General features: G+C 39.0%; 1 protein-coding gene across 1 annotated transcript in view; it reads left to right on the top strand.

Annotated features, from left to right (window-relative positions):
- Positions 1-25666, top strand: part of UST (uronyl-2-sulfotransferase) — an 84899-nt gene that overhangs the window by 15242 nt on the left and 43991 nt on the right. The window contains 1 exon segment of the mRNA XM_009883294.1: positions 9113-9266. Within this exon segment, the coding sequence (XP_009881596.1) occupies positions 9113-9266 (154 nt within the window).

The following is a 25666-nucleotide window of genomic DNA, read 5'->3' as shown; positions in this document are numbered from 1 at the left end:
AAGAAATATTTCTGGTTTTCTGTTCTTTATTAGCAGAGTTAATGTGTAAAGTTCTTATTTTTCTTGAAAAAGTCATTTTTGGTAGGCAGTCAGTATCAGCATTACTGGTTTATTTTTTTTTTATATTACTTTTTCAGACAGACACAATGGCCAACACTAACTAATAAAAATGAGTGAATCAGGCTGCTGTAGCAGCAGACGGTGTCACATGCAGCAGTACTGATCAGTTTGGACACTTTCCTTCAACTCTGACCTGAATTCTGATTTACAGGCAGCAGTAAATCACATGCTGTATGAAGGCGGAGATAGAGAGAGATTCAGTCTGGATAAGCCCAAAACTAAACGTAGTTTTTGAATATTGTTCAGGGTTTTTTGTTATTCATCAGTTTTGTGGTTGTTCTCATGTAGAAGCAGCTCTAAAAATTACAGTTTAATGCAGCACTTTGGCATTACAGCATTCCCTGTTTTTGGGCTCTGTAAAATGTGTCCAACAAACAGAAAGGAGGTAAATCTTCAAGAATTAACTTGACTATATGTCATGCAAATAAGCTGTGTGTTTGAAAACAGAAGCACACTCTGTGCTGACAGCATGGTATTTGAAAGCCTTGCACGTTAGCTTGTTATTATTTGTAAGGGTTGGATGATACATTTGCATTTTTTTATGGCAAATAAGTATCTTGCTTTGCCATGACTTAATCTATGGTCCATTGTTTTGGAGAGAGAATTTCACTTTTAAATTTTTTTATAGACTGGTAAGGGGTCAGTAAAACCAGAGTGATTCTGTAATGCTGTTTTAATTGACTTAAAAGAAGTCATGGAGTATTTGTCACAACACTCAGATTTATTAATAACTTGAGGATTCTTGTTTCTCCCTTTCTCTGGAACAAGTAATACCATACAGAGTGTAGATGTTTTGCAGAACATGCCTATTATGTGTCTTAACTGTGCTCCAGTAGCTTTTGAAAATAGTGTGCTGGGCAAACTCGTGGAGTTGGTGTAACAAGATACTGAATATCCATGACCTTTTGAATGCAAAAGTTCATACTTTGGTTGAACGGCAGCAGTTCAGTCAGCTCACACTAATTCTGTACAGCTCAGCTGTGGGAGGGATTGGGCTCTTTGAATGTCTTCTTGAATCAACATCTTGAAACAATGACTGCAGCCTAAAATTATCTTCTAAAGTAGTTTCACATTGTGGATTTTTGTCTCCTTAAAAAGAAAACAACCATACACACCTAGGAAATGTCATTACAAATATGGTAACAAAAAAATTAAGAGGTTACCCAGAGGGTAATAAAAACAGGGAAATATCAGCTAAACTTATGTGCATGGCCTGAACACTGTGTCTTTATGTGTGTTCATTATGATCTATACTTTTTGCTAACACATCGTGAAACACTTCTACCGTCATGTGAGGTCTGCCTCATAAAGTACACATTTCATGAATGGCCACATGGTGCTGTAATCCCTCCTATATCTTTTTTCCTTTTTTATGCTACTTTTTTTTTTTTTTTTAATTATGTAAGTGTGTAATGATGGTTTTTAACCGTGACTTGATGGAAGGCTAAGCACAAATCTAGCATGCAGTTTGACCTTTGTATGGTTTAAGGAGTTTTTCGGGTTTATTTTTTCAAAAAGCATTGCTCTATGGTGAGTTTTTCCACAGTTTTTAAGATTATCTGATTTAAAATTCATTTCCTGGGATTTCCCATGTTCTTTGCAAAATGGACTTTTTAGTTTTCATTCAGCTGTTAATGTGATACTCTCAGAATGGAGATGGTTGCTTGAAATTTAGTTACTGAAGATGGGATCAGGCATAACACCTAAATAATCGTATATTTACTGTTGTTTGGTTTCCGTGCTCACATTCACACTGTAGATTATATTACCAGCTCAGGAGTACCTTAATTTAAGAAAGATGTTGATTACTCCAAAAGAGAATAAAGAGAATGATTGGAGATATAAAAAATTTACCTGTGAGGAAAGATTGAGAGGGCAGAGAAAGAAAAAAAAAATAGACTGGGAAAGAGGGGACTGTGATAACACTTTTGAATTTTATATTTAAAACGTTCTGCAGAGATAAAGGGACTATACCGTTCTTTGTGAGTAATGGTAGCAGAAGTGGTGGTCTTAAATTGCATCAACAGAGTTCTAGATGAGACATTTAGGAAAAGGCTTGAACCATAAGCACAGTGAAGCAACAGAATAGATTGTACTTGAGGATTTTGGAGCTGGTAGTGGCAATTACATAGCTGATCCTGCCTTCAGGCAAAAAGATGGATTGTGGCACTCCAAGTAATTTCTTGTCTTTCTCACCCTTGTGTAGTGCACTGTACAGACTATTTAGGTTTGAACATAAAACATTCATCTTTCAGGAAGGGAATTTAAGTCTCGATTCAAAATCACCAGTAATGGAGAATTTGGTGCCCTTGGTAAGTTCTTTCAATACTGAATTGTTCTCTCAGAGTGTAGATCATGAGTTATTTTTCCTCTCAATCTTTCTGAGAAATCCAATTGACTCCTTTTCCTTGGATCTCACGAGTACATTTGCCCAGTATGTAAAGACTCCTTTTATCAATTTTTTCCCCTATGTACATTTTAATGTGTAATTTCTTATACACCATGATGCTGTCACCTCTCGGCCTTCTCTGTATTTTTTTCCCCTTCCCATTTTCTTTTCAAGCTGAAGTTTTTCAGTTTCTTGAACGTTTTTCCGTTGCAAGGCATTTCTTTTTCATCCTTCTTGTGACTCTGCAGTGAACTTTGTGCATGCTTTGCTTCAGATGGACTCTCTTTCGGATCACATCAATGCTGTACCAGGTCTTTGCTCCTCTCTGCTCCTGCTTCTCAGAAAAAGGAAAATTAGGACTACTCTGGCCTGTAAGGTGTCACATGCTGCTGATAATCTGTGGAGGCATGCAAGCCCTTGCCAGAATTGCTCCTTCCCTGTGAGTGTCCTCTGCTTCTGGTTCCTGATACTTTGGGTTTTATTTGCTGTGCTACAGTGCGTGCGATGTTTGCTTATGTCTTGCTTGCCCTCTGACTGAAGTGACTCTTTGTCAGCGAACCGCTCCCTTCATTATTCTCTCCTTTTGCAACTTGGTTATCTGAAAATGTTATCAGTAGTTTTGCACTTACCTTCTGAATCACAGATTATCATGTAGGTTCAAAGCCTCAAGCATGATACCCACAGCTCCCTCTATTTGACGGTGGTTACATAGAATTTCACATCTGGGACAGGGCAGTCATGTTCTCAATTTCAGTTACATTGATTTTTCTATTCTATACATTTTATACACGATATATATCACCAAGTTATGGTGATTTTTTCATTATACCAAATTTACTGTATTTCAGTTTCCACGTGGACATTCCTAGCATTATCTTGAGTAGCTCTCTGTGACAGCCATTGGCACAGGACAGCTGGAATCACTCATGACACCCTTGATAAATGTATTCATATGAGAAGTTGAATATGTAGTGCCAAGTGCATTGCAACATCCCTTGCATTATAACCTTGCTAAAAAGTTGAGCCCCAGGATTTTATGTGAACATAACTATCTCAGCCAAATCTGTGGTCTCATCCAATTTTGAAGATGTATCTTTTCTACACACCACGTTTGTTGATTTAATACTTTCCGAAGAGCTGTGTCAGCTGTTCTAATATTTGCTGGGAATTTATTGTAATAATTTGTAATTAGTTTTTCTGTTCCTCTATATAATGTGCAACATCTGCATCTCTGAATTATAATGAAGTGTTAATCAGAGGTCCAGAGAGATCCTGAGCCAGACCTTTCGGAAGTCTTTAATACAAGGTATCTGGAATTAAGTGACTTTAAATAGTGCAGAGTTTGACTATAGCTGCTGTTAGTGTTTTGTTGGGAGTTAGTGTTTTCTCTCCTACTTGTTTCCAGCTGTAACTTTCCACTACATAAATGAAAACACAATTGGTATTTCCTTCTCAAGTGTTGCCTTTACTTGAGTTGGGGATGCTATACAGACCCAGGCAGGATTTGTATCAATGTTGGTGCTGTTCATTATGAATTTATATATTAAACTACTTTGATATCCTCAGGATAATGAAAGGCATAGGGAAAAAAACCCTCACTGTTAAGCATGCATGAATGTAAAAAACTGACAGAAATACAACATAAAATATTCTGGGAGATTTAGAGGATAGTGAAATAGAGAAATACAAGGCTTTATAGTATCATCTTTTAGCCATTCACTGGTCTGAGGCAGTTTATTAAGCAATTCCCAGAGGACTCAGTTGAAATTCTTACAGTCACATTACCCAGACACATCACTTCAGAAGCTGAAATTTCTGTTATTGAAATCACAGCTCCAGAAAGGGTAATTAATGGGTGAAGTGTTGCCAGTTTGCACTATTTTACTGTTAACCTTGAACCACTGGGTATTTTGGATCCACGCACACAGACATCCCATTCAAGACCAGGCCGGCCAAGGGTGCAGTTTTGAAACGAAAAGATTTGTCTCAACTCCCTTTCATTTTTTCCCCTCCTAATTCCAAAGAAAAGCTTGAAAACATGGCCACAGCATAGGGTGAAGGCACAAAAGCTGGATGCAAGGCAGGACAGACAAAAGCAAGAAGATAAACTCCTTGATTTTGGAGGCTGGTGATACCAGGTAGTCCCAAGCAGGGAGAACCTCAGCCTGGTCCCTTGGGAATCTTTGCAGAAAACGTAGCAGCTCTCCTTGAGGAGGGTCCTTGGAGCATACCAGAGGTTCCTGCTGCCTTGTGAGCAGAATAGGGTTACTTTGCTGCAAGTGCATGCTAATACAAGACATTATAGTGACTTTTCATTTTGAGATAACCTTTTTCAAAAGATAGGTTTTGATGTAACTACATTGTATTTAAGCCCTAAAAAGATGAAAGTTGTATGTTAGTGCTTTTATGTGATCTCATCGTGAAGCTGTGCTGCAGAGCAGGTAATGGAGCCATAACAATTGATGTGTAAAGTTAGCTGGGAAGTTGTGCTCTCAGCATGTGATTCTTAGCTGTATGAAGCTGTGTAAGGAAGCTGTGCATCCTTTCTAAGAAGGGCACAATATGCCTGTCCCTATTAAGATTAGGTGACTGTCAGTTCTTGATTGCTTGCATTATATTAAAGTTCTAGCAACCAACTCATTTGTTTAAGGGGAGACATTTTACATTAGAAGAGTGAGAGGCAGCCGAAGTTCTTATAAAGAATAGGTTGGGAGTCGTCTTGTCCTTGAGGAATGTGGTTTGCCTGCAGGGATGAATAAACCTGCTTCTGCTTGTGCATGGAGTTCTGTACTGAACAGAAATACAGCAGCTTCCCGAAGTGAAGTGACAGGACTACCTTTATCTTTAACCTTTCTTTAAGAATAGACGCTGACAGATCCTCCATTTTACATCCAAGCAAATCACTTTGGTTGAAGTTTTTCATTTCTTTTATTGTTTGGTGGTTGTTTTTTTTTTTTTAACTCATCTTATAAAGGGTTTGTAAATGGTTTTGAACAAAGATTTTTGCTTGGGTAAATAACAAAATTGGAATTACTAAGAGGCATTCTTCTAAGAGACAGACTTGCAACATCTGTGTCCTGGTTTGAGGCCCAAACCACGACAATCTGGCATACCTCTCGGGCGTTTTCTTCTCTTGTACTAAAAAAGGGGTAGGGGAATATATTATTAATGAGCTTAAGTACCATTGATTGAAGCCTGCAAATATGCTGCTTATTTTGATGAGGACTTGAAAAATATACCTGTCACAACAAAGCAGTTGAAACTAATGGGATTTGATTCTATGATTTAATAATATATACTAAATAAGTCAGGAGAAGTTAAGTACAGGAAGAGCACTGCAGAGGATCTGCACATACATTTTCAGTGCTTTCAGTGCTGGAGTGGTGCTGTCATGGCCCACTATACCCAGTTGCAGCTATGTGCTGCTGGGCATGAGAAAGATTGAGTATCTTTATCATGCAAGATCCAATCTTGATTGCGCTGAGAGAAGGTAACCCTTCTGCTTAGGCCTAGAAAAATATGATTGTGTCCCTTTCTTTTTGAATACTTCACAATAGGCATTTGAGTATAAATAAGGTGACAGGATATATAACGAGAGCACAATATGTTATTGTCTGCAAGAGCATTTTCACGTGGGTGTTGTTAATTTGAGAAGTTTCCCTGTGAAGAGATAAGTAATTTTTAATATTTAGTGATTGACAGGTACCTAAAAATATGTGGAACATACTTGCACAAATGGAGCAATGATTTCCCTTTTTTCCCTCTAAATAGCTTAAGGTTATTGATTTTCAACCAGTAGGATTCTTTTATACCATGGGAGTGCTGCTTAGCTTCCATAAAAGAGTCTCAGTACAGTCCATAGAAACAAATGGTTGGAATTTTAAGTATTATAAACTGTTTAAAAAAAAGGCCGATTTGAATAAGAGCCAGAACAGACTTAATTTTTCTAAAAATTCCCTGCTTGTTGCCTGGTGGAGCGAGCGCAGCTGGGTGTAGACCAGGCTTGTTATAGTGTGTAGGAAATCAGAAATTAGAGCTGTTCTGTGTTTTGGGGGAGCACAGTCTCCATTTCAGAGATGAGAAGTTCCTCTGTAGCTCTTTGTGAAAGAGTGAGATCCCATCTCAGCTGCCCTCTTGAGACAGACAAGCTTGCATGTGCCTCTTCTCTCAGAGCTGTTGAGTACTGAATTTACAGTTCACATGTTCAGGGAAATGACCTTACCAGCAAAAGGACAGGCTCTGACACTTTGGGTTGGTTATGCAATCCAACCCCTCCTTTTTACTTCAGAAAAGACAATGTGTTGAGTATTTCCATCTAGACAACTAATAGTTCCCTGCTTTTGATTTTTCTCTCTTCTGAGGAGCATTTAGGCTTAGTGTCCTCTACAAAACCCAAGCAGGATATCCCTGTTCTCTTACTACTTTGAGTCTTGTAATCTGTCTCTCTTAAGACAACTTGCTGCTGCTGTCATCACTTCTTGCTGTCTTCATTGCTTCCACTTCCCTTTGCTCTTCTCCACTCCCTTCTGTCTTTAGGTTATTGCTGATCTGCATCAAGCGGCAGGAAGATAACATGTTCAGTAATTTAGGTGCAACCTATTCTTGCCCCCAGTTTCACTTGAAAAATTTAGTTTTCATGGCTACCAGCCAGGGCATTCACCAAAAGCTTTCTATTTGAATAAATATTGTCAAAGCTTAATGCCCTCATTGTCCTATGGTATTTGCATTTGTTTTTTAATGTAGGTTTTATTTCTGTGTAAAGACAAAAAGACGCAAAGACAAGCTCAGAGAAGAATTCAAGATACTTCCCTTGTCCAAGCTGGGCTATGCACTAATCAGGAAGCAAGGAGCATCTGCCTTTTAATTGCATTGTTTTAAAGTTTTATGCTGTCTGTGCAATTTCAAATTATGGCAGTGGTCCTGCAACATTGAGGTCAATGAGATTACTGATATGCATAGTTATTCACGAGACAAGCCTTTGCAGACTGTAGTTAGTGGTCTGGGGAATCATGCAGAATAAAAATCAAGTTGAAACTGTATGGGATTTTTTCTCTTGTCTTCTACTAGAATTCATACTTTTAAACAATTTTGCTGGCTCCTTAATATTCATGAGGAGCCCTGATCTTTTATTGTACATATTCAATTATTCAACTGACTCAAAAGATGAAGAGAAGCTGAGAGGATTTTTTTAATCTTAAGGGTGTCTTCAGTTTTCTCCCTTCAAATATTTTACATTTTAAAAGAAAACATATCAATTTTGACTCAGAAAATCATCAGAACAGCATTTAAATACTTAAATATGTCTATATCCTCAAGCTCCCCAAAATAAAGCATAAGCGAGTGCTTAAGTAAGAATTGTTCTTCTAAACTGGGGAAACAGAAGAGAGAAACATAATTAGTGTTCTTAGATCAGGCAAATTTCAAGTTGAATTTATCCTATGAACTTCTCGATCCAAAAGGCTTTTATTTTGTTCTTTATCTCACTGCATTTGTAGTCCCTAAGTCTGTTCCACAGCATAAATGTCCATTCTTCAATTTTAAAGAGTGTAAGCTACTTTCTTTTTTTTTTTTTTTCCAGTTAGGCCTGTTCTCCTGATGCTGTGTATTGATGTAAAATACACAATACTGTGAAAATACAGTATAATCACGGACCTACTCGAGCTCCCTTTTCCTCCTTTCCTCGTTTTATATCCCACCTATTAAACTGAATATGTTTGTTGTTAACTACCAGGAGGAGGTGTACAAGAGGGTAAAGTCGAGCTGATGAGGTTACTCTGGTTTATCTTCCCATCTTTAAATTGCAAGTACTTACGCTGCATTTTGGTTTTGTGCAGAGACTGGGCACAGCTGGTTTTACCCTTTCCTATTCCTTGGACTTGTGTGTACTCGAAATTGATACTTAATTTCTGTTTAAAAGCAGGAATTTTCATACTGACTTCTAAAAAAAATGTCATGAAGTGCAGTACAAGCATAAGGCATTGCATAACCATGAAATAACCCCAGATCCAGCCAGTAGTGCAGGCTGGGGGTGAGGGGAGGAAGATCTGCACAAGTTCCAGCAAATCTAAAGATGGAAATACCATTCATATCTGTCAGTTCATCCAAAAGAAGCCTTTTGAAATAAGCTTGAATGTTGCAAAATCCTTTGCACGTTACTACACTTACTGTACAGGTGACGGTAGTGTAAGGATGCAGTTAGTGTTATGCGGTGCCTGCTCTGACATGAGTTTCCAGGTGGGAAAGGTGTGTTGAGAAGAAACGCTCATCCTTGGATTCAGCTGCAGAAGGTTCTTCATCTGAAAACAGCCATGAGAAAACTCAAGAGGCATACCTATTGACATAGTAGAAAAAATGGTCTTAAACTAAAATGTTTGTAGTGTGCATGTAGCTTAATGCAATATCACATTTACTGTTCATCCTAAAGAGGTCTTACACGCTTTTACAAAGTTTTGCGAACTTCTTGTAAGCTTCTTGGTTTCACTTCTAACCTTGCAAAAGCTCTGAACTCTGTAGAGAGTAATTTGAAAACATTCAAATGAAAGATGGGTATGTGTGCCTGTGTGGAACCTTCTGATGAGATTCACCCATTTTTCTTCCCACCAGGTTTGGAGGAGACCAGCCAGTGTACATCAATATTATTAGAGATCCTGTCAATCGATTTTTATCCAATTATTTTTTTCGACGTTTCGGAGACTGGAGAGGAGAACAGAATCACATGATCCGTACCCCCAGCATGAGACAGGAGGAAAGATATCTGGTACGTTTAAATAAAAGGCTCTGATTACTGATTTGCCAGCGTCATTACATAATGCTGATGTTCAAACTGAATACTTGAAAAGTGGGAGACTGAGGTATCTTGTGTCGTGCATTTTTTTCCTTTGTCTTTGTCTTGCCTGGTCCTTAGTTTGGTCAGCTTTAGTACGTAGAGTGTTGCTGATGAATCCAGTGATCCAGTTTGGTCTTGTATAAGGTGACAGAAAGTCTCAGATTGCCACCATTGAATTACAGTCCTTTCACTGAATTGGATTTGTACTGTATAGTGGTTAGGCATAATAATTTTGCCTATATATTCAGACAGATTTTTAGGTTGAAGCTATGTCTGTAAACTGTGCAGCTTCAGAGGAAAATTTGGAAACAGAGCGATTCAGTGAGCTCAAGCCCCTTATGTTCCTGCTGGTAGGTTATGCACAGTGTTCTTTCTACCAGGGCTCTAATCTCAGTTCATGGTTTGGTTTTGTTGCCTTTTTTGGATTAAGAAGGTGGCAATAATGCTGGATAAGCTGTTCATAATAATTTTTAATTTTTCACAACTGCTGAACTGTCATAACGTCTGTCAGCCTTTGTCACGACCAAGGTCCCATGGCAGTAAGTAAGCCAAATGCTGAATGAGAAACACAGAAGCTAGGGAGGTGGTTGGTTTGCTTGATACTTATCTCTTCACATGCACACCAACACCTCCCTAAGAAGGCAAAAAGGTCAAATTAATTCTTACTCTCTCTGTAATGGAGATCTGGTTTGATTGTACTCAGCCTTCAGCTGTACTTGAACCTGCAGTTCAGTGACACATCGGTGGTAGGACAGCCTGATGGTCTGCTATGAGATGTTCCAAGCCAGATCTAACATGAAAACAAGCGAGGGGTACGGCTTCTGGAGAACAGAGAGGATGTTTTGGAGAGGCAGTAGAGTACAGGATGTGGTGTGGAAGAGCTGTAGAGAACACAGCTCTGAATGACTGTCACCCAACACATTTCAGTTCTACCTGGGGTCAGATGGATGAAGGGAGGGCTGGGTTTTTTTCTGTATGACAGGGCTGTGTTGATTTCTTTTGTACCTTACTACTGTTGTTTGCCATGTAAAGCCCTGTGAACAGATAAGTTTATAAATTATGAATGAGTGAAGGCAGGGGGGAGTGTATGAGTGTAACTATGTATAGCTTTAAACTTTAATGACATCTGCTATACAAATGTAAACTCATTTCAATAATATTGCAAAGGGTTTCTTATTTGTTATATGTCTAGAGATACCGAAGAGGTCCCTGCATCAGCTGGGCAGGTTTTGACCTCCTGGTGTGCAGAGCTGCAAGGCAGTCCCAACAGCTTTGCATACTGTGTGCTGTGTGCATGGAGTGTTCCTGTTTCTTCATCTGTGAATGGGACAGGGAGTTTGCAGAAATGAATGCTGGGTGGGTTTTTTACTACATTATTATTTTGTTAGCGCTGTCATGTTTTCTTTTTTGAAAATGTTAAAAATGAGTGGTACAGTCTGTACTTCAAATGTGAAGCAGAGGCATTCAGAGTGAAGTGGAACATGCAGTGATTGGCACCTCTCACGACTGACTGACTCTGTAAAAGCTGGTATTAATTCAGTACCGCCTGTGCAGTTTAAGATGTGATATGTACAGCCAGTGAAATTTTACTTCAAGCAGAACTGAAATGAATAGATAGAATTCCTGTCGTTTGTGTTGGTTTAAAAGCTAATAGAAAGAAATCACCTTGCATTTTCATTTGTGTTGGGATGTTCTTTAAAAAATTAATTATTTATGTGCACACACACATATGTACACATACACAGATCAGTACAAAAGCTGTAATGAAAGGGAAATAAAAAGTGGCCATCTAAGGTCAGTAGTCATTTTGTTCAAAAGGCAGTTTGTCGGTCTGAGGCGCCGTCAGCATCCTTTATAAAAACTTATTTTTGCTTTTTCATTTTGATCTTCTCTGTCGGTAATTCAGTGTTAGAAGCCTGCAAACATTTTTGGAATCTGTCCTCCATCCCTCTTTGGCAGACTTTGGCTGTCACTTGCACTGCTCAAAGAGGGCGGTTGCTCCTGTCACAATAACATATAGACCACCCGCCAGTGAAATTCATTTTAACAAATGTCACTTATTCCGAATGGTGAACATTTTTAAGACTTGTGCTATCCAACCACATAATATATTGCATGACTGTATTTTAATCTTTTCCTCAGTGGTGCAAGGTGCTGGCATATGTTTTAAAATTCAGGTAATGGATTTAGTGGAATGGGAACTTCAGAAGTCTGCTAAATCAATTGCCTGATCTAGCTGTGAAGAAAGCAGCCAGTTTTACCTCTGAGCATGAGCCACTGCAGCCCTTCAGCACATAGCTGATGGCTGGCCTGATTCCTGGCCTCATACCTTTTGCAATTCTTCCCACTTTTTTTTTTTCTTCTATTTTAGTTGAAAACTCATCATAAAGCATTGGGTTTTTACAGGGCGCTGTCTGAAGGATACGCTTAGATTTAGCATATTAAATAGTTTCTATATTGATCGCAGTATTAAACTCAAGTCATTTGGGATGAGGTATGCCTGACTGAGCAGATAGATATGTGAAAGTGGGGAGGAGGATACGAGAAGCTTTTACTTTTCTTCTTCTGTCATGCCTCAGATCGACAGCTAGGAAAACACAAAACTGCTCACTGCTCCAGAAGCTTGAGCTCATTGCTGAAGAGCCCGAGAAGCCTTGTATTCACAGCAGATACAGACTTACAGAATGACCTGGAAAAGATGTAAATGTAACTCCTCTGTTTTACCAGGAGAGGCAAGTTTGCCTGAGGAAAGATGGACATCTCTTGAAACTGGGATATTAGGGGCTAATTGTGCTTTTCTCAACCTAGGCTTCCTATCCCTTCAATAGTGTTATGGGCAACTGAGAACCTTTGCAGGCCATACTGGCATCTTGGTCAGTAGCTGCCAACACTGGCCTCCTCCCTTAAAAAGCTGAGGGCAGTGTGCATTTTCTCTCAGAAACTGCAGCGTGAAAGCATGGGAGCTTGGCACCTCTTTAAAGCGGGCTCTGAAGGGAGGAAAAGCATTTTAAGGTCAGGTTTTGTAGCAAATTAATTCTGCTTGGCCATCGGGTTGCGATATCCTTAATGGAGGCATCCCCTCCACTCAGTTCTGATTCTTAAGAAGAAAAGGAAGGTGAAAAAAACACCTTGAAGTCTTTGAGCACTTTTTTTTTAACTTTGAAAATCTGAGCTGCTGACATTACAAAGATCAGAAACGGAGACAGAAATGTATGCCTTTCGCTGATCATTTGAAATTTTCTCTGAAGAGAGCTTCAGGCATTGATCCTGTTTCAGAGAAAACAACCTTTCATCCAGGAGTCAGATAAATTGTTTTAAATGTTGCGGTAAATATCTGTGTTTACCAAAATTTAGCTGAAAGCCAGGATAGAAAACAAGCTCATTATTCACGAGTCAGATATGGCAGAGGTACCTGCTGCAACGTGAGGCTTTCCACCCAGATCAGCCAGCTCCTTGCCCAGGCACAGCACCTTCACTTTCTCTACTGGCGTGAGTGACTGTCAGTGGCCTACAGAGATGACTGCCAAAGCTTCTCCAAAATAAACAGCGGCAATGCATTAGTGTGGAATATGGCAGAGAGGTAATGATCTGAAATGGTGGGGAGCACCTCAGGTCGAGTCTCAAGCACGCTCATGCAAGAGTCACCCTACGTTATGGTCCTGTAAGATGAGATAAATTGACAAAAGTGAATTTAAATCCATCCTAGTGAATGTGTTTCAGGTTGAACTAGTGTTCTTAAAGTAAATACGCTTCAATAAAGCAAGTAACCCCTTATCAGTGCTGCTGTGAGTGCTACTGGTACCAAGCAAAAGAAGAATATGCACCAGATGACTTCGTTTAAGGCCTAAGAGTGCAGAAGGTAGGAAGCATGCCTGATAAAGAGAGGGACTACCATAACTACGTGAAAGCTTTGTAATAAAATTGTCCTTTCCAGAAGGTTTGTTAGTAATTATGTAGTATTTATTACAACTGCAGTGTGAGATATTGAATATAAAAGGTATGGATAGGTTTTTTGTCTTTCCTTAATACTTGCTAAAACTTTGGTCTAAGACAGCTAAGGCTGAAATGTGTGTGAAGCAGCGTGGGCTGTGTATTGTTGCCTGAACTGCAGGAAATCTGCTTATACATGATTCTGATCTCTGTTAGGCTCACGAATAGCATGGCTCCTAACTCACTCATGTACAAGATCTAAACATCTTTGAGCTAATTTGTCAGAAGAGAGAGGTTTTGTGTAAAAAAGACCGTTCAGTAAATGAAGAACTTGTCACCTTCCTATAGGACATTTCAGATTTTCATTATAATTAGCGGTTAAGTTTGCACCACATCTCTGTCAGGCTCTTTCAACTTCGTCTCTGAAAATAAATATGCTTTTCTCAGCTGAAAGTAAAAATATTCTAACAATATTCAGCCTCAGTTATGCTAAAGATTACTCATGCAAGTAATCCCATAAAGGAGCATCTGTCTTTTTGTCTTCTAAATTAAATGTTAAAATACTTGTAAAAAGTGTCTTAGGATTACTGCAAAGGAGGGAAGTAAAATTCAAAGGATGTCAGGGAACTTTCAAGTCAAATTTCTTACAATAGGGACTTTTCCTGTGACAAAGATAGGTTTTTCGTGCTAAATATTTAAATCAATGTTGTTTAGGTTATTTCATAAAGTTCAAACAAAATTACAGAAAAAGCTGAATGGTTAAACTCCATAGAATATTTTTTTGTATTCCTGAATTTTGAGAATTTTCTTTTATGACTACATTGTTTTTCATTAAGATAAGAATATTTGCTAAATACATTTAACCAATTTTAGTATTTATATCCCCAAATTTCTGTCTACGATCAAAAATACTCATTTACCAATTGCATTGGTTTTCTGACAGCAGCTAGCTGTCTTAGTTCCTGTCTTTATCTGGATAATAGAAATATTTAACTATGGCTAATTGTATTATGAATTGTCATCAGTAGTAACACATTGAACTTTCTCCTTCATGACTTTAGATATGTTTCTTGAAGCTTTTGAGTCTGCCAGAGACATGCTCTCCAGGAGAGACCATGCTATGGAGCCCATGCCTCCACCTCCTGACTGTCCCTCTCATGAGTGTATTTCTGTATAAAAAAGGCAGTGGGAGAGTTGCCTGTCTGTAGGTTTGGTGGAGGGGGGTTAGTTTCTATATGGGATTTTTCTGCTGAGGACCTCAGAAGGGGCTACACCTGTCCATTGACTGAACCTTGGAACTTTTGGGCAGGATCTGGTGAGCTTGGTTAACATTGTTTAGATTGGAAATCTGAAGCATGCAGAGGTTAAAATGATTTGCCTATGTCTGTGCATTGCATACCAGATATTAGAGAGTTAAATATATAAATAAAAAAGTACATTTTTCAGTTACTGGGTTCTGAGTTGTAGTTAAGAGACTAAACATTTTATGCACCTTCAGTGTTTTTCCTAATTTAGCCCCGTACATAGAGCAGTCGTTTTGCTCCCTGCGTTATATATTGGTGCTGAGATGGTTTGAATCGGTCGTTGGACGTCCTGTGACATAATGTGTCCTGAGCTGCAGCGCAGCTTTGCAGCTGTAGGTCTGGTTCCAGGATCACACAGTAGCATCAATCTCTCCGGCTGGGACTGGGCTGCTGGGAGGGCACTGCTGAAGCACAGCCACCTGTCAGCTGACCCAATTAGAACAGTTTGCTGCTTCTTCCCTCTAATGAGTGCTTTTAATAGTCTCCAGCTGTTCCCTTTTACTGCATTAACTCTTCACAGCAAAATTGCTAGCCCGTTTTTGTAACTCTTCATCTACTGTGTACGCTCTGAAGCACCATTTTCCCCTTAGATTCTCCCATTTTATATTAATAATTAATTCATTGAACCACGAAGTTAATGATAATTCAGACCTCAGCTGGATAACGGACTGATGAAAACTTATAAAATGTAATATTAAAGGAAATGTTTTCATGGCTGACATTTACTTTTCAGTGACTTTAATTTACAAACCAATATCTTTTAATGTTCCCCTGCGGAGTTTGCATTCCAAACATTGCAGCATTATGCAATTATATGAGAGCAAGAAAATGTGCCTTCCTAATTTGTTTTCATTTATTAGTCTGAGTCAATTGCATGTAGTAAATAAGCAGTGTACTATTGGTTAAGATTGCAGCACTGAAATCTTTTATGTAATTCATAATACATACTTATATGAATAGCAAAAATAAAAAGATCTGAATTTTATTAATACCATGCTTTTACTTTAATGATACCATTCTATATTGCGTTCCTTTTCGTGGAGGCAGGATACAGGATAACCACAATATTTTGCTTCAGAATGTAAAAACGTGATGTATTTTTTCATGCAATGTTGTACTAGCCTGAAAATTTCTGGCTGTTGCACACGTTAAGAAACTACACAAGAAACTAGAAGCCAAATAGCAGAAGAGTCCCAAGCGCTAAGTACCCAGAATCTTATTTAAAATTAGCATTATTACAGGGTCTTAGCACCACCAATAAGCAGTATATGGTATTTAAGATATTTGTATATATAGTAATTTATGTTCTTTTATTTAAGGACCTAGCTGTGTTAAGTTGAGAATGATGAATCTTCATTTTTATGGCAATTTTGTCAAGTTTGTTATTTGTGTCTTTCTGAGCATGAATACAGGATAGCTCTTGATGTTTTCTTTTGTGTTCTTTTTTGGTTTTTATGTCTTCTGGTAACCTGGGGAACTAGTTTTCTCCAGCTTCTCTATAGGATGCTATTGTTTGTAGAGTGGAAAATCCCAAACGCAGAACAATGAGTCTAATGTATTGATGCTGGCCTACTAAGGCCATATACACTGTATAAGAGAAGAGGGTATGTCCATGTTATATTTTCAGGATAAGTATTTTTGGAGATTGAAACAAGAACAGAAAGGAGCATTCTTGTGTAGCCCAGAGATAAAAGCCAGCCTTGCCTTCAGCAAAGGCTGGAAAGTGGTTTGCTGGGGATAATCCTTATTTCACATAGAAAACGATGGGTTCTCAGCGGACTGTTAGCAGTCAGGAATGAGATCTTGTGTGTGTGGTGGATGGTTCTACCATAGCATTAGCTCAGTTCTCAGTAGCAGTCAAAAAAAGGCAAATCAAAAGCAGCAGAGAATAAAACAGAGCGCCTCATTGTGTATAAATCTGTAGTGTGGCTGCATTTGACTTCCTTCATTTGACATTTGTGACCACCCATTCCCAAAATGGGTTTGGAAGAACTGGAAAATACTCAGAAATGGATAGGAAGAACGATGAAATGATGGAATAATTTCCACATGAGGAGTGACAAAGGTTAGCACTCTTCAGATGAGGAAGAAGTAACCAAGGGGAAGGGAATGAGGCATGAAGGATATGAGGATTTGCAGGAGGCATTGAAAAGTTGTATCAAGGACAATTGCTTGTGGGCTGTTTCAGTGTGAGATCTAGAAGAACCCAACTGGAATGGGCAGTTGCCAGATCCAGGAAAGAGCAGAAAGATGTGATGGTTCAGACAACATGTAATTAAGCCATGGAAGTCCTTGCTGGATATTGTTGTGGATAACAGAAGTTTATGTGTTCAAAACGAAAACATTTTAGGAAACACTTCTTTATAGAGGGGGTGCTCAAAACTGGAACAGGCATCTTCGAGAGATGGTCAATGCCTGAAGCCTGTTGGTGCTTAACTTGGTCAGCCCTGAATTGGTCAGGCAGCTGGACTAGATGGTCGTTGTAGGTCCCTTCCAACTGAAATATTCTATTCTACCCTACTCAAGTCTATTCAGTTTAAAAAGAGTAAATATGTGGCCCTCAAGGGCTATTAATTACCAAGGCAAGATCTCTTAATCAGAAAATCTCTGATAAGTCCATAGCCAGAGCCTCGGAGGTACCCAGAAGAGGGTCCTGTGCATACAGTACATGTTCCTCAGCTCGTACTGATTTTCTGAAATTAGTGACTGCTCTGGGTAGCTCAAAAGCAAACTTCGTAGTTACATGCTTGCAAATGAATTTTACTGCTAGGTGATTTATGTAAGATAGTTACCATTCTAGACATCTCCAGTTGAATATATTGTATCTTGACTTTAAAGCAGCTGAGTGTTCTTGGGTTTATGGCAGAGTGGCTAAGGTTTTGTCGTCTTACAGCTCTGCTGATCAAATGAATTTTTGTAATTTCCAAACTGGCCCTGAAGCTCTTGATTGTTAACAGTCATGACTATTCTCAAATTTATCTTAAAAAGCTAAGATATGACTACATTTGAAGTATGAAATGCATCCACAACTTCACATTATGCAGTGTTATTAGTAAAGTTATCGAAACAGAAGATGTGAAAATCCTGAAGATAGTGGGTTTAAACATTTTTTTCAGTGCATGCTTTCCAGAAAGTAGAAGTCTCTTGGTTTTGATTTACAATCATTTCAGTATGGATGAGTTTCAGGTGTTTTGATAATTTTTGTAAGTCTTGATATGAGTATTCATGTTTTCAGTTCTCATGTATTTTCTTAATGTGAAAGCAACAGTAAGACACATCTCAGGACACAACACTTCAATGGTTCCCCGTAAGGGATGACTTAACGATAATTAGCTGGCAAGTAACCATTGCAGGTGAATGGAAAACAAGAGAATCTGTGTGTGATGTGAGTGCTATGTTCAATGCATAGTCTGACATTTTGTGTGTTGTGAAGCTAGAGAGTAGTCTTTAGTAGTCCTCAACTAAAACGAATTATTGATTGATATTTTGTTTGTCTAAAGTTGGAACAGAATGATTTTTGGAACTGCAGTGATTTATCATGCAGAAGAAAAGAGTGCCTCTAATTTCCATTTCTGTTAGAATAAGTTTTAAAATTAATCCTTTTAAAGTTACATTTTATACATGGTCTAAGTAACAAAGATGGGGCATTGACCACCAAATAGCCCATTTTAAAAATATGATGTAATCATAGATATGTGTGTGTTTATTTAGAAGTCTGACTTTTTGAAATGTTTGGTATTGTATTCATGTTTAATTAAAAAATGAAGTCTTGTCTAATGAAATCATGGTAGCCTTACCTAGAAAACCCTACTAAATACCATCCTAAGTACACTTCTTGCTAGGAGTAGACCTGGTTCCTTTTCCTGGTTGCTTTATGCTCTAACCACCTTAAGCGAAAACTGTTTTCCTGGCAGTGTGATGGGGAAGGAAACTGCAGAACCTTTTAGTCCTCTTGATAGAGGAAGGGCAGAGAGAGGCAGCCCTCCCCATGCTCCCCATCTGCCGGAGCAACCCTATTGAATGTGTTCAGGCTGTGGCATGATAATGTAATTTCAAGCAGTCAGATACTCACTTCATTCTGTAGGTGTCAAAACCTGCAAGAACTGACAGCCTGTGCAAATAAAACTGAATTTATTAGCCCATTTTATTTCTTGTCTGTCATTCTCCTTCCTCTTTCCTTTTTGTGGTTTATACATAAGTTTTCTGGCTGTCAGCACTGCCAGCGAAGTGAAATAAACTGAAATCTTGATCTCTTAAACTTATTAGCTAAAGCAAAGCTGAAGCTCTGAGGTGGTAGATGGCAGGGAGAATTCAGGTTGGTGGGGTTAGGAGAACTGCCTGGCCATGGTGTATGGCTGATGTGGTGAGGGATAGCCCGGTTTTCATAAAAGCAGCCAAGGCTGTTCTGGGCTTTAGGTGTGTGTCGTCAACAAAATATTTTCCTACCGTGTAATTTTCTAGTGGTGGGATGGACTTCTCTGTTGACTGCAGAATGACTGGGCCACACTTGTGAATTCTGTATTTTCAAGACTGCAGTAGTTTATGTTGAAACCACATGGAAGAAGAGATGGCACGTTGCAGAAAAAAAGGGACATTCAGTGCCCAGGCATACTCAAGACTTAGTTTATCCTAGTTCTTCCAAAGTCTCTAGGGTTTATTGTAGGCTACACACTAAAATCCCGTGCTTGGTCCTGGTCCCAGTTCACATGGGGGGCCAGGGGCAGGCAGGAGCACAGGGTGCTTCCTTTCTGGTCAGCAGCCAGGCTCACGTTCCTGGAGCTGGAGCATGCATGGGGTGCTTGAATTTCTCTTGGGACACAGCTGGGGTGTATGGCCATGCTGGGGAGGTGGGAGGTACTTCCCAGCCAGCCCACCGGGCAGAGCCTACCAAGCCTCCACAGCTTCTTGCCTTGCTGCCTTTGCCAATAACTGCAGTATCCCAGGTGCCTCCATACACACCCTTGCAGCAAGTACTGGTGCTGAAGGGTCACTGACCAGGTTTCTTTCAGATGCTAAAGCTGATATATTGTTGTCTGCCCAGGGTTTAAATAAAACTACTACTGTCTGTGACCAGTAGGTCTCCTGCTGGAGCAAACCCTATCCAGTACCATCTGTTTGGGCAACGTCAGACCATGGCTTTAAGGTTTGGCTTCTCAATAAAGAACAGCCTGGAGCACCATGGAAAAGATGCCAGCTGCAGATGTTTAATAGTGTAATCTTTCCAAATTAGGATATCATGGGAACTTAGGACCAAGAAGAACTGGAGGAGAGAGGAGGGGGAGCTGCTGGTGGGAATGGGAGGAGAAGTCTCAAATCCGCATCCTCGGTGCAGGGATCACAGTCTTTTCCAGGAAAACTATTTGTTTAAGTCTTTCTAGTTAAATGGAGAAAAGGACAAAAAAAACCCCAAAAAAGCTACTTGAATTCAAAGGACTAATGTTAACGGTCACAGCAGGAACGTCTTATTCAACAGAAATCTTATCATGTGAGATTTGAGGGCATCTGTCGCCACTGTTCAGACTCCCTTGTCCTCTCAGAGCAATGCTTCCTATTTTAGAGCACATGGCCTGGAAGCTCTCAGGACAGGGAGTGCTTCCCTGTGCAAGATGCACCTCCCTGTGCACGGCTGTGGTCAGCCCTCTATCTCTCTCATGAGTGGAGAAGGACATGCAGTGGTTTCTCTGCAGTGTCAAGTATCAGCATCCTCCTCTCTTGAATGAAGACAAAGTAGTGTTAGTAGTAAGTAAATGTAGTTAAAGATATTTAAACTGTCTTGTATTCACAATATTGTGAACACAAAGCATTGCGTGCTGAGTACTGTCTTTTTTTTTTTTTCATTTAAAAATGAAAATTACTATAATTCTTGACCCACTAAACACACACAAATAAAGGAAAGAACCTTTCCTTTATTTCACAATAGTGAAAATGAAGCACAGAGGTGCGGATGTAGTTTGTATTTCTGTCTCATCACAGAATGAACAGATCTGAACTGGGGAATAGTTTTCCCAATAAACAGGTGTTGGCTCTCTAGTCTTGCTCTGTTTGCTTCAGTATGCTCCTGTGAAGTAGAAATGTGCATTTGTGTTTCTACAAAACAACAACCAAATGCCATAGGTTTTTGTTGGCAACTGGATTGGGATGTTCTCTCTGGTTGCTTGGCACTGTCTGGCAAGTGGCTGGTGTGCTTTCCCACAGGAGTGTTCTTCAGGTGTCAGACATTCCAGAAATAAGATTTTCCATCTTGGCATAAAGGATATTGCTGCAGATGTCTTTTGGTTTTGTTTTTTTTCTTAGAGATTTTTTTTTTTCCAAGTGTAAGTTGTGTTATGAGGTTATCAGCACACTAATAGCTTCAGTTAAATGAACTCTTTAGTATGGAGGCTCCAGACTCGTATTAGATGTCCTCCTTTCTCATTTTTTTCCCAAAGGGATATGAAAGGATCAGGGACTTAAGACAGTGAGGAGACGGATTGCCTTGTTTGCTGGACTGATAAGCAATTGCAGTCAGAAGAGCAGTTGGCAAGTTTTGCTGCTTAGTGCAGTAGCTTTGGGAAGGCTTCATTGCTTCTGTGCCCTGATACAAGGACTGATTCAAACCACATGCTCTAAGGCGTCATGGCACCTTAATGAAATGGAAACCTAATGGAAATAAACCCAGGCATCTGAAGGATACTGATAGTCACAGGGAGTCCTTCAGAATGCTATGCGCACCCCAATTCCTTCAGCCTTTTTTGGGTGGATTTTACCTGAATTCAAAAGAAAAAATAAAAGCAGTTGTTCATAACTTGGTGAGATGATGTCACCAGAAGAAAATGTGAGGGAACAGACTGTGACAAACTGAAAACCTGTATTTTTTGACATTGAGTTGGGGTTTGGGGCATTTGGCCATTGTTTCCTTATAGTTGGTCAAGTAAAGAAGGGTATGGAACTGCCAGGAACACATTTATTTTTTTGTCTGTCTTATAATTCCATGTTACTTAAAGAAATAAATGAGAGGAAACAAGAAAAAGGTGTCAGCTGTTTCAAATGCACTTTTTCTTTTCCTTAAGATGCCTATTTAAAGTCAAATAACCTGCTTCAGAAATACACGTCCTTCACCAGTTGACTGATGGTGCTGCATGGTTGTGAGCTATCCCAGGGGCAGTGGGGGTCTGTCTTGAATGAAAAGGTAGTTCCATCTTTCAGAATAAGCAGTTGACTTTCCATGTTAGCTGAGAAAATATGTTGCCCATGAACAAGGTAGGGAAATTCTCCTTTGAAGTAAAAGCAGTGTTCACTTTTTTTGATCTTTACTCTAAGTGTTCTTTTCTTTTTTTTTCTTGTTGGCTAGTATTTTCAAAGCTTCTCTATCCCTTATAACTATAGTTGCTTTACTTAAAATCAAAACCAAAACACCAAAGAAAACCCAACAAAGGGTGTTTAGCTGATTATTTGTTCTTCCGGACTCTGGAAAATGGACTGCCATTGTTTCAGCAAAGCTGCCTACTGCACAGTGAATTATTGAAATGCAGTCTAGTCAGGTTACCTTGCACACAGCTTTTTCCTATGAACTCTGATCCAAGCAGAGCCAGCCGCTATTCATAACTGAGCTTGTCAAGAGTAATTTCCTTTTTCTTGGGGAAAAATCCACTAACTGGTGGCAAATAGAGAACTTTCCATGGTGAATATGGGTTGCTAAATGAGATATTTATTATTTAATTTTTTTTAGAAATTAATTTTCTGTTCTCTTTAAAAGGAAAAATAAAAACTAAACTACCCATCATATGGGTTGCTAAATGAGATATTTATTTTTTTTTTTTAGAAATTAATTTTCTGTTTTCTTTAAAAGGAAAAATAAAAACTAAACTACCCATCAAGGGTTGAAGGAAAAAAATAAAATTTCTTCAGAATGTAATCCAAAGAGATGATGTCTTTGATAAATGGAAAGAAAAAAAGCCGATTTTACACTTTTCCCCCTCCTTCTAACAGGTGTCTTAACCTCCATGATTTTATAATTGATCTTGTTACTTGCTGTACATTGTGAAGCTGTAGTGCCTGAAATGAGGCAATTGAGAGATCCTGGCTTTCTGTGCAGAGAGAGAAGCATGGGGTTTGTTTCATAGTTGTAGTAAAGAACTTCAGCAGATGACTCAAGGTTCAAAAATAACAAAATAGGAACATTCATTATACCTCCAAATCTTGTAATTTTAGGAGTTTTTAAATCCTTGGAGTTACCAATACAGTGATAGTCTCGTCAATCTGAAAAGTGGAATCAATATGTTTGTTCCATTTTGTGGCTGCTGTTCAGAGTGGCAGTGCTACAAATGATGCAAAGTATTAGTAGTTTTCCAGAAAAGCATGAGAGCTATTCAGCAGGGGGAAGATTATAAATAAGGAAAATAAATAGAGGCAACAGCGCAGAAACCATTCCCAGTTGCAGCAGCGGGGAAGCCACATGCAGCAGCAGTGTCCTACTTGTCCCTGCTCTGCAGCTCCTTTTGCGTTTCAGCCCTGAGACGTGAGACTTTCAAAGTCAGTCAACACTGGACAGAAGGCTGATAAAAAAGCAGAATTAGCACAACTCGCACTTCTAGCGCTTTTCTCACCATTCAGAAGGCTTGTGGGAGAGTGCCGCCACCAGTGTGGTAGGTCAAGGCGACATTAAGAATGTTTAGACCATGGTGCTATCAGGAAGCCAGTTATTTTTTCTTGAAAGTCAGTACTGTGCTTTTAAGATTTACCATCTAACTTAAAAAAATGGGGAAAAAATTTATAACCTGTACTGTGTGATGATCATCTTACCTTTTCTCTTTTTAGTGGAGAGGTCAGCAGCAGGGTTTTTCTTTTCTTTTTTGCTAGGCAGTGTACTTGATGTGACTGGATTATTTCAGGTGCACATCACGAGCTGTTGGGTACAGTCCCTTTCCCTTCAGCATCAGTGAAAGGGAATTGTACCACTAGAATTCATGACAGCAGATAGTCTAAGCTGTAACTGAGTAGTATGTTGAAATAAAACTTTTAAGATGCATCAGCTAGCCAGTGTTCAGTGAAAATTTTGCTACATCTGCAGATGAGAGAAGCTTGATAATTAAAAGAAATACTGCTTTCCTGAAGCCTGCAATAATTTTCTTGAATGTACTGTGGCATATCTTTCCTTCTCCATGTATACACTCTTTTATTTTGAAGATGTATATTGAAGAAAGTAATCATTTTCCTACCTAATTTTTGTCACATGAAGTTCTGTAAAAATATATGGTAGTGTAATGATCTCTCTTGTTTGTTCTGCCTCTGTCTTGATGGGATGTACCAGAGCAATAATATTTAATGCTCATTGCCAATGCAGTTAATTTCCTTTTGGCTCATGGTTTGCTTTTCTGATAACATCTTTAACATTCAGAACTCTGATATTTGTTTTAATAAGCCTCTTTTAAACTTTTTTGTTGTTAAAACTACTTTTTGTGGCCCTGTACTAAAAACACTGTAATGCTTGCTTCAAGATGTTGTGGCATTCATAGAACTTAAATGTGTTTCTGTTAGTATATGCATTTTTAAGATTTGGGCTAAAATCTGCTGCACATAATTTCCGTGTACACAGTCAAGCTTTAAAGGAATGAGAACATTTAACCTGGGAAAGAAGATGTGAGAAAAATGTGAAAATACAGAAATGCCTCATTATTAAAATAGGTTTTCCTGTGTGGTAGCAACAAAGCAATATTTTGAAACATTTGAATTGCATGATATCTGTGCAAATGATATTGTGTCATATGTAAAGCTGTGAACTTTCTGCATTAAGCCCTTCTTGAGACATAAGCACCATCCAGCCCAGTCAGGTAAGACAGTACAAGCTGGGAGAGGCTAAAGGGTTGCTTCCCCTCCAGTGTCCTCTCAGCTTCTGACGTTCTTCAGCTTACCAATTTCCTGAGCCATACATTGCTTCCATATCTGCGTTTAAAAGCCCTTGATAGACCTTTCTTCTATGAAAATATCTTTTTTTTTTTATTCAGTATTGTTATTGGGAGGGGTTTTTAAACCAAATTACACCTTCGTCATCCAGAGCATGCTGTTGCAAGGACCTATGCATTTACCAGCACTGAATTTCTTCTAGCATTTTATTGCCTTATCAGCATTATAGGCTCCTTCTATGACTCCTTGAGGTCAGATTTCTTATCTGCTCTCATTAATATTCCCTGAAAAACATGCTACTTCACTGTTAACCCTTCTTTGTTATGCACAAGAGATGTCTCAGCACAGATGCTGTGCGACCCTACTCAGTGTCTTGTTTCGCTACGCAAACTAGCCATTTTATTCCTGTCCTTAGCTTCCTATCCTATATCAGCCCCTTCTATTTTTTTTTTTCCCCCCTGAGAACTTAGGAATTCAGGACTGCCTTTATCACATCTTAAGTGACTGAATCAAAGACCTGTTGCAAGTTGGAGAGACACAGCTCTCTCTGCTGATGTTGATTCTTCCCCTTGCTGGTTGTGTTCTTCATTATAGTGTCTCTAATACTTGCTGTTTCTGGCAATCTTCTGTTCATTTTATCTATTTTTTTCTAAAGCATCTTGTGACTGTCACTTCAGTTTGAGACTGGTTTTGTTTCTGACTTACACCCTCTCTGGAGGCCCTTTTTCTGTATGTGAAAGCATCCCAAATCTCCTATGGTATTTTTTGTGACGTGGTTTTTCATTCTGAGCAATCTGTAATGCATATCACTGCTCAGTTGTGAGCAGGACTTGCTCTCAGCCCAGGACACACTGAGTCTGAGCATTATAATGCGCTTGGCTGGACAGCAAGGCTTTTAACATTAGTAGAGTGGTGTGTTAGAGAGGTGATGATCTGCAGTGTTATACAGTGATTTCCTCTGTATCTTTTCCAATATTTTTTTTTTTTTTAATACGTAGTACAAATGGTTCCTGGGATCCAGCATTTCAAGTCGAACAGAAGATAGAGTGTTCCAGGAGCCACAGACATGAAATTATTCCTTAATTCCCTCCGTGGTGCTCTCTTGTTCAGATGAGAACTTATGTAAGGTAGCGGCAGGGTCTTTTCTGCTTTACTTGGAGTTGAAAAAGCCTAAGTTAAAAGTGTTCTGTTTTAGGACTTCTAAGAAATTGAAGG

Source organism: Charadrius vociferus, unplaced genomic scaffold, assembly GCF_000708025.1.
Source record: "Charadrius vociferus isolate BGI_N301 unplaced genomic scaffold, ASM70802v2 scaffold114, whole genome shotgun sequence".
Taxonomy (NCBI): Eukaryota; Metazoa; Chordata; class Aves; order Charadriiformes; family Charadriidae; genus Charadrius; species Charadrius vociferus.
This window is presented reverse-complemented; position numbering and strand designations above follow the sequence as displayed.